The sequence below is a fragment of the Eubalaena glacialis genome, chromosome 1 (genome assembly GCF_028564815.1).
Source record: "Eubalaena glacialis isolate mEubGla1 chromosome 1, mEubGla1.1.hap2.+ XY, whole genome shotgun sequence".
Taxonomy (NCBI): Eukaryota; Metazoa; Chordata; class Mammalia; order Artiodactyla; family Balaenidae; genus Eubalaena; species Eubalaena glacialis.
This window is the reverse complement of record NC_083716.1, coordinates 46,161,941-46,172,073: the sequence shown is the minus strand read 5'-3', so window position 1 is coordinate 46,172,073 and position 10,133 is coordinate 46,161,941. Positions and strand designations below refer to the sequence as shown.

Below are 10,133 nucleotides of genomic sequence, written 5' to 3'. Positions count from 1 at the left end.
GATGGGTTCTTATGATGAGATTCAGGTGATACATTTCTGGCTGGAACATTATAAAAGTGTGTCCTTCTTAGGGTATCACGTCTAAAGTCCACAGTGTCTATCTGCCCATTATTAGTGATATTAACTTGATCATCTGGTCCAAGTGTGGTCTGGCTTCTCTACTACATAGTTAATATTTTCCACCTTGCAATAATAAGCTGTCTACGGAGAGATGATTTAAGGTCATGCAGATATTGAGATCCTCATACTTTACCCCTAGATTAGATATCTATTGATGATTCTTGCCTGAAGCAGCCTTTACTCTGATAGTTGAAAAATGGTGATTTTTCCAATTCTACCACTCCCTCTATTTTAACAGTCAGCATTCTGTTGTAAGAAATAGCCCTCAGAGAGGAAGAAAAAAAAAAAAGCCTTCCACTCACAGATACAGAGAACAAACTAATGGTTACTAGAGGGGAGGGGCAGTGGGAGGAGCAAAATAGGTGAAGGGGATTAAGAGGTACAAACTACAAACTATGAGGTATAAAATAAGTTACAAGGATGTTATGTACAACACAGGGAATATAGTCAATATTTTATTTATTGAAGTATAGTTGACTTTGTAAGAAAAGGAAAAAAAAAAAGAAATAGCCCTCCATTACTACTATGCATATGTGTTCTTTTTTATGATCACTTTGGAGTCGTGGATTCTTATTTTATAAAGTGTCATAACCCATTATAGAGCTTGTTTATTTTGCTGTCCCAATTGTCCTAGATTTGGCCAATTGGGAGCACTTCCTTCCTTTCTGTCACAAGTTATTTTTGCCTTATCTCGTGCCTTCCCTTCCCAGTTCTGGAACCAGCCATTTTCTCTAAGGAGCCCTGGTTCATTTTTAGTGGGAAATGGTATTTAGAAACCAAGATCTGGGTGCAGGTTTGCTCATTGCCACTAGGGTGTTATTGCTTCCAGGTCTTTTCAATACACGTAACTAAAAAGTATGTATAAATATTTTAGAAATCATAAGTACATACTGATACTTCCAGTTTCATTCCAACTCCACAGAGTTGTTTTCCTTTTCCTGATTCTAAATTTGTTTCCCGTTTGCCTCAGTGAGAACCTGGCTCCGAGCAATATTAATTTTTTTTTCTTAATCCTATAATCTTCAGGATTTCTATACCCATACTACTCTAGAAAACAAACCTAGAATAAAGAGTGCAAGATGAGATTCCCTTTTACTGAAGGTATGTGGTTGGAAACTCTTCAAAAGTTATTTGGATTAGGATTTTTTTTGTGTGTGTGGTTATTTTTACCCCCCTCTTCTCAATGGTAATATTATTCATTTGAAATACAGTTGGATTCATTTGTTTCTGTTTAAATTCAGTTCCCTTCCTTCAGTGATATATCAGTATTTTTGAATGGTTATAAAATTACTATGCTTCCAAAAGTCAAAACTTTACAAAAAGGTATATCAGAAGTGTCACTCTATTCCCTATCACTCCATCCCATTTCTCAGCATCCCTTGTAGGTAACCAGTTTCATTGTTTTGTGATTTATCCTTTCTGAGTTTCTTGTTGCAGAAATAAGCAGATCTCTGTAAGTTTTCTCATTTTCCCTTCTTTCTGACACAAAAAGTGGTATGCTATATATACTGTTTTGGACGTTGCTTTTTAAACTTAACAATATCTCCTAGAAATCAGTATTATCAGTTCATAGAGTGCTTCCTCATTGTTTCTTACAGCTCATTTGTACTGTATTGTGCATATACCCCAGTTATTTCAATTTCCTGAATTTCCTTTTGGACTTTTGTTTCACTGATTTGTTTATCCTAGCAATAATACCTTATTGTCTTAATTTAAGCTGCTGTATAATAAGTCTTGATGTATGGTAGAATAAACATCCCACTTTTTTTTTCAAGATTATCTTGACTATTTCTGGCCCTTTGCATTTCTGTATAGATTTTAAATCAACTAGCCATTTTCCCCAAGAAACCTGATAAGATTTTGTGTCTGCTTTTAATCTATAGATTGCTTTGATGAGATTTGATTTCCTTATAATCCTGAGTCTTCCAGTATTTGAATATGGTCTATCTCTCCATTTATTTAGGCCTTCTTTAATTCTCTTAGACATAGTTTTCAGTGTAAAGGTCTTACACTAGATTTTCCCTAGGTATTTGATGCTACTGTAAATCATGCTTCCTTTTTAAAGAATTTGTGTGTGTGGGAACATTTCAAACTTAGAAAAGTTGCAAGTATAGTACAATGAACTGAATGAATGAATGAATGAATGAATATATTACCATTCATCTAGATTTACCTATTGTTAATGTTTTGCCACATTTGCTTTATTACTCTCTGCATATGGTAATGATTTTACAGAACCATTTTTAAAAAATTGCAGGCATCATGACCCCTTTCCTCTAAATAATTGTGTATCTTCTCAAAATAAGAATATTTTCTTACCTAACCATGGTAAAATTATCAATTCCAGAATATTTCCATTTGGCTTTTGCCATTATTCATTTAGTATTCTTTATAGCAATTTTCCCCTAATATTCTTTATAACAGTTTTTCCCCTTCTAAGGCTATATACATTGCATTTAGTTGTTATGAGCCTTTAGTTGCCTGTCATATGGAGCAGTTTTTTAATTTTTTCTTTATGTTTCATAACTATGAAATATTTGAAGAGTATAGGCATATGGCTTTTTAGAATATTCTTTAAGTTTGTCTAATTATTTCCTCATGCTTAGAATCAGATGAATGCATTTTTGGTAAGAATACTTATGAATTATATTGTTTTCTTGAAGCATCATATCATAAAGCACAGGATGTCAGTTGCATTACTGGTGATATATTGGGATGGCCAAAAAGTTCCTTTGGTTTTTAAGGAAAAATAAAAGACACGTTTTTCATTTTCACCAAGAACTTTATTGAACATTGTATTCACCATTTTCTTCTAATAACCTTCTGCCATTTTTCAGGCAACTTCATAATTCCATCTTCCCAAAACTTTTTATCTTTTTGAGCAAAGAACTGTTCCAGGTGCCTTTTACAGTCTTCCAGGGAATTGAAATTTTTCCCATTAAGAGAATTTTGTAAAGACCGAAAGAAATGGAAATCCAAAGGTGCAATTTCTGGTGAATATGGCAGATGAATCAGAACTTCCCAGCCAAGCTGTAACAGTTTTTGCCTGGTCATCAAAGAAACATGCGGTTTTGCATTATCCTGATGGAAGATTATGTGTTTTCTGTTGACTAATTCCAGATGCTTTTCATCGAGTGCTGCTTTCAGTTGGTCTAATTGGGAGCAGCACTTCTTGTGATTAATCGTTTGGTTTTCCGGAAGGAGCTCATAATAGAGGACTCCCTTCCAATCCCACCATATACACAACATCACCTTCTTTGGATGAAGACCAGCCTTTGGTGTGGTTGGTGGTGCTTCATTTCGCTTGCCCCACAGTCTCTTCAGTTACACACTATTGTACAGTATCCATGTTTCATCACCCGTAACAATTTGTTTTAAAAACGGAACGTTTTCGTTATATTTAAGTAGAGAATCGCATGTGGAAAGAAGGTTTTTTTTGCTTAATTTATGTGGAATCCAAACATCAAAGCGATTAACATAACCAAGCTGGTGCAAATGATTTTCAGCCCTTGATTTGTATATTTTGAGTGTGTCGGCTATCTACCACGTGGTATAACGTCGATTGTTCTCAATTAATGTCTCGATTTGATTAATCACTATCAATTTCAACTGGTCTACCCGACCGTGGAGCATCGTCCAGCGAGAAATCGCCAGCACGAAACTTCGCAAACCACTTTTGGCACGTTTGTGACAGAACCTTCTCCATACACTGCACAAATCTTTTTTTGCATTTCAGTTGCGTTTTTACCTTTCTTGGAATAATAAAGCATAATATGCCAAAAATGTTGCTTTTTTTCTTCCATCTTCAATATTAAAATGGCTACACAAAAATTCACCAATTTTGATAAGTTTATTTTTAGTCCACACTGATATGACAGCTGTCACAATATAATCTAACAAAATTGTTTCGAATGAAGTTAAAGACAACTAAGTGCTACTAGAGCCAGCTTACGGAAAAAACCGAACGAACCTTTTGGCCAGCCCAATAACTGATCACCTGATTAAATGATATCTGCCAGATTTTTCCACTGTGAAGTTTTGTTTTTCCTATTGTAAGTAAATAATTTGAGAGGAATATTTTGAGACTGTTAAAATATCACGTTTCTCATCAAAGTTTTCATCAAATGTTGTAAGCACCCATTGATATTTGACCAACTCACTAATTACTGTTAGTTGGAAAATGGTAATGTTCTAACTCTCTTATTCCTGCTACATTTGTTAGCTGTCATTCTTCTTTTTTTTTTTTTGGCCGCACATCATGGCAGGCAGGATCTTAGTTCCAGGACGAGGGATCAAACCTGTGCCCCCTGCAGTGGAAGCGCAGAGTCTTAACCACTGGACTGCCAGGGAAGTCGCTATTTTTTTTTTTTTTTGGCGTTCTTCTATAAGGAATATAGATTTCCCTCCTCTCTGTCTCTGTCTCTGTCTCTCTCTGTCGCTCTCTTTCTTTAATTAGTAGGATGGAGTAATGGATTTTTCAAACTTCAGTGAATGGGTCTTATCCATTATTGTTGCTACTTATTAAATGCTCAGTTGTCCCAGATTTCGGCAGTGGGAGCTTCTTCAAGCTGGCTCCTGTGCCTTTTTTTTTTAAATAGTTATTTATTTATTTATTTTGGCTGTCTTACCCACTGAATCACCAGGGAAGTCCCTCCTGTGCCTTTTTAACATTTCCATATTTTCTTTTAAAGCATTTTCTCACGTTGTGGCATAAAAAGATGTCCCATGTTCATCTTGTACTTTCCCTGTCCCAGTCCTAGAATGAACCACTATTTTCTTCAAGAACCTAGTTCCTTTGGGGGTAAATGGTATTTAAAAACCAAGATCTGGGCAACAGGTGTATTCATTGCTCCTTTAGTGTGGTTGCTATTTGTCCTTTCAGCAGACTAGATTAAGAAATAAATAATTTCATATTCTTAAAAATTAGAGTTCATATTCATACCTATAATTAAAATCTAATATCACAGAGTTCTTTACCTCCCCCTGTTCTGTATTCATATCTCCCTTTTTTCTCACAGAGAACTGTCTCCCCAGACATCAGTATATTTACTCACTTTGGAATATTTATTTATTTATTATTATTTTTTAAAGGTTATTATTATTTATCTTTATTTTTGGCTGTGTCTGGTCTTAGTTGTGGCACACGGGATCTTCGTTGTGGCGGGAGGGTTTCTTTCTAGTTGTGGCGTGTGGGTTTTCTCTCTCTAGTTGTGGCACGCGGGCTCCAGAGCACGGGGGCTCTGTAGTTGTGGCTCGAGGGCTTAGTTGCCCCACGGCATGTGGGATCTTAGTTCCCTGACCAGGGATCGAACCCGCATCCCCTGCATTGGAAGGCGGATTCTTTACCACTAGACCACCAGGGAAGTCCCCTGAAGTGTACTATTTTTTGTTTTGTTTTTGTTTTGTTTTGCTCCACATAGAGTATAAGCCCTTCCCTCTGTTTAGGGTGAAGGGCTGATAAATCATATTCCCCCTTGAATATAATTGAGCTGGTGTGGGCTGCAGTCTTAGATTCAGTTCATCTGGTATTCGTTCAGCCTTCCAAGATGCTTCCTTTCTTATCATGACTGTTTTTTGGCTGTGAGGTATTTGGCTGCAGTATAAGGTACTATTGGTTTACTTTTAGATCCTGGAATTCATTCACTGGGAGAATGTCTGGTATTACTATCTTCTACTCCATGTCTGCTTTCTCTGAAAACTTGGAGGGGGTGTTTTGCAGAGTGAGTAGTGTGGGAGAATTGCTGGACCAAGCAATCTATTTTTGTGTTAGGACTATTGTCTCTAATCCATCCTGCTACCCCCCACTGTTGTCTACAGTCTGGCTGATTTCTGCTTGCCTGCTAAAATATTTGTCTAATGGCAGGTTCACCTGTCTCTAGATGAGGTGTCTGCCCCAAGGTAGGGAAGCTTCATGGTTCTCTTCTCACTTATGAATGCTCCATTCCCCCCCAACCCCCAACCACAGTTCAGTTCATCAAGGAGTTTTTACATCTACCATTCTTCATTAGCCTGTTGAAAATGTCTATTACCATGGGAGTGAAGGCCTTTCTTGTTCTGCATCCCAGCCTTTGGGAATAGAATTTCTCTTTAGTAACTTTTAGCTATATTAGACTGCTCCTTGAAGTCCCAAAAACCCCTACCAACCAATCTTATCCATATGAATTAATGTTTACCTTCCTTCTAGTCTATAACTAGGACTTAAAACAAATAAACTTGATTACTGTTTCTCTTAAGTTGGTACTTTCTGCCTCTGTTGATTAAACTCTGCATTTTTGTCATGATTAAAAATTCCTGGCATTGCCAAAAGAAGTAGAAACTTAAGTGGCGTATTTTACTAAAATTGTAAATAGATTTATTTGAGCTATGTTGTGTTCTAACTAGTGTGATTTTATGAAATCTCAATATATGAAAATTTAAGATTTTAACATATAAACTTGGGAATGAATCTTCATGGCATAGTGACAGGGGCAGTGCTAGTATATATATATGATGACTTTAGAAAAAGTTTTTCCCTTTGAGTGGACATATTATAAGAAGTTACCCCTTCCTGCTCCAGGCTTGGCCCCTGATTTCAGCCCCTACTTTTCCCATTGCCTAGGTGCCCTCATGCTACCTGTACAGCCGTACACAGTGCATCTGAATCAGGAAAAAATTTTAGTTGCTTTCTTATAACAGATGAGAGAAACAAAAAAATTACAAAGTAGGAAATTCATATAGAACCATTGTTAACATTTTTTTGTTTGCTTAATAAAAGGGGGATCAATTTATGCTACTGCTTTTAACTTGCTTCTTATTTAACTATAAATTAACATCTCCTGGAAGGTCTATTACTGAAGAATTTCTGTAAAAATTTACATGTGTTCTATTTATTAGAAAGTCTGAGGGGGCTACAAGGGAAACAGTGGTTGGAGACAATAAAACCAAGCTGTTTAGAATTTGTGTTCTGGTGCTTTGCATATAACAAGCACTGAAATATGTTGGTTGAATGTTAAAATTTCTGAAATAAGTATAAGGAATCCCTTAAATTTATGAAAGTGGTTTATCTGTAACTTTAGGAACAAATCTATGATGCAAGATACACTATTATTTAAACCATTTTAAAATATGTGACTTCGGTTCTGTAGGTATACTGCAACATCCAGATGGCACAGTTCTGAAACAGTTGCAGCCACCTCCAAGGGGTCCAAGAGAGCTGGAATTCTATAATATGGTAAGTGAGGTAAGATTTGTTTTGTTGTATTCAAAGTGTTTTTCATAGTCTTCTGGTGATGACTCAGTAAAAAATACATTTGACGGCATGTCTTAGTATACTGTGTATGTGACTGAAACAGAAGCTTCAAGAAATACAATGCTTATCTTTACCGATGCATTCTAGTATTTTCCATTCTACTTCATTTTTTAAAGATTTGATCTACTAAATTGATTTCAATTGATGGGTTGTGACCTACATTTTGAAAAATGCTAAGCTGAGAGACTGTATTTCTCAGAAATGCTGAGTTTAAATAGGTGTTTTTTTACTACAGGATTTCTTAGAGCCTTGAATGTGCTAATGTGTACTGTGCAACTCCAAAGGAGGGTAGGGGTGAAGGGGGGCACTTAACATCTAATTAACCATATTACTAGGAGTACTTTTTGTTAAACTTATTTATTTAACATCTTTATTGGAGTATAATTGCTTTACAGTGGTGTGCTAGGAGTACTTTTCAGAGCATTCACAGTGTTTTGCAACTGCCACTTCTATCAGTCACAGAACATTTTTATCACATGAAAGAAAACCCTGTACCCATTAAGCCATGAGGCCCTCTTCCTCCCTCCCCCCAATCCCTGCCAACCACCAATCTGCTTTCTATGGACTTACCTATTCAGGGTATTTCGTATAATTAGAGTTTCACAATATGTGACTTTTTGTGTCTAGCCTCTTTGGTTGAGCATGTTTTTAAGGTTTGTGGTATGCATTAGTACTCTGTTCCTTTTTATGGCTGAGTAATACTCCATTATACTTACATACCACATTTTGTTTATCTGTTTACCCATTGAAGGACATTTGGATTGTTTCCATCTTTTGGCTTTCATAGATAGTGCTTTTATGAACATTTATGTATAAGTATTTGTTCGAGTACCTGTTTCCAGTTCTTTTAGATATATACCCAGGAGTGGAATTGCTGGGTCATATAGTAATTCTACACTTAACTACTTGAGGAACTGTCGGAAGTGTTTCCCAAAGTGGCTGCACTATTTTACATTTTCACCACTAATGTATGAGGGTTCCAGTTACTCCATATCCTCACCAACACTTGTTAGTTTTTTGTTTTTTGTTTTTTTTAATGGGCATTCAAGTGAGTGTGAAGTGTTAATCTTATTGTGGTTTGTTTTGATTTTCATTTCCCTAATGGCTAATGATGTTGAACATCTTTTCATGTACTTACTGGCCATGTGTGTATCTTCTCTGGAGTAACGTCTAGTTAGATCTTTTGCTCATTTTTTCATTGGGTTGTCTTTACCTTTTTTCCATATTTTAGATACAAATCCTGTATCAGATATGTGATTTGTAAATATTTTCTACTGTTCTTTGGGTTGTCTTTTCACTTTCTTGTTAGTGTCCTTCGAAGCATAGACTTTGTGTCATATTTAAGGTCATGAAGGTTTATGCTTATATTTTCTTCTAAGAATTTTATAACTTTAGCTCTTAAATTTAGTGCAAGTAAAAAAACGATGCAAACCAAAACAAAAAACAAGTACTGCTATAATGCTTTACCACCATTAGCTCATTTAACAACAACCTGTGAGTTAGGTACTATTCTTATCCTCATTTTATACTAAGGCATAATTAGTTTAAATAATTTGACCAAGATCATTCAAACAGTTAATCATGGCCCCTGGATTTGAACATAGGCAGTCTTATCTCTAGAATATGCTTTTAACTGCTAACACTGCTTCTTTTTTGAGGAAAGTATTTTATATTTACTCTGTAAAAGTCTTGCACATAATTTGTTGGATTTAATCTAGGTACCTTATTTTTTGTTTCTATTGTAAATAGTATTTTTTTGAATTAAGTTTTCCAATGATTGCTAATACACAAGAATGAAATAGATATTTGTATAGTGTTCTTATATATAGTAATCTTGCTGAACTCTTTTTTTTTTTTGCCCGCCCTGCGAGGCATGTGGGATCTTAGTTCCCCGACCAGGGATCAAACCCGCATCCCTTGCAGTCAGGGACTTTAGTTCAGTGCCTAATTGAAGCAATGGTGGGGGCATCTTCCTCTCATTTAGTAGAACTGCTTCTAACATTTCCCCTTTAAAGTATGACTTTCAATCTAAGTTTTTGAGAGGTGCTTCTCCCCAGGTTAAGGAAATTGCTTTCTTTGTGAGTCAAGATTCTGTCAAGGAACAAATGGTGCACTCTGTCAGTTTAATAAAAGGACTGTAGTCAGAGTTTAAGGCCGCCTGCAAGAGATAATGCCATACCATCCCTGGGCCTAATCGGCAAGGAGAGGGAGTGGTTGCTCGAACTCAGGGAAGGTAACTTTATGAGAGGACTCGAACTGATAAGGAGGGAACTAGAGAAGTAAATAAGCTGATCTCAAGTCTTCTCCTACCCTCCAGTCTCTTGTACCAGGAAGAGACAATGGCAAGAGGGCAAGGAACCCTCCTTGATGCAGTCGATTCATATGAGCTTCTTGGAGAAGGAAAAGAAGATACATAACATCCTTCCTATTTTTATTTCAAGAAACAATTCAAAATATGAATGGGTATTGAATATTTTTCAGCTGCCTTTCTGTATCTATTGAAAAGGTCATATGAGTTTCCTCTTTTAATCTGTTAACGTGGTAAATGCCATAATAGATTTCTAACATTACACTACCTTGCATTTTTGAAATAAAACCTACTTGGACATGTCTTTTTTAATTTGTTTTTTAATAATATGCATTACTGGATTTTGTTTGCTAGTGTTTTATTTAAGATTTTTTTTCCAGCTATACTCATAAGTGAGATTGGACTATTATTTCTTCA

At 35.9% G+C, this 10,133-nt stretch overlaps 1 protein-coding gene across 1 annotated transcript in view; it reads left to right on the top strand.

Annotated features, from left to right (window-relative positions):
* IPMK (inositol polyphosphate multikinase) overlaps positions 1–10,133 on the top strand; it is a 36,300-nt gene that overhangs the window by 2,228 nt on the left and 23,939 nt on the right. Inside the window, exon 2 of the mRNA XM_061195961.1 lies at positions 7,245–7,330. Coding sequence (XP_061051944.1) covers positions 7,245–7,330 — 86 coding nt within the window. The remainder of the gene's footprint in view (positions 1–7,244; positions 7,331–10,133) is intronic.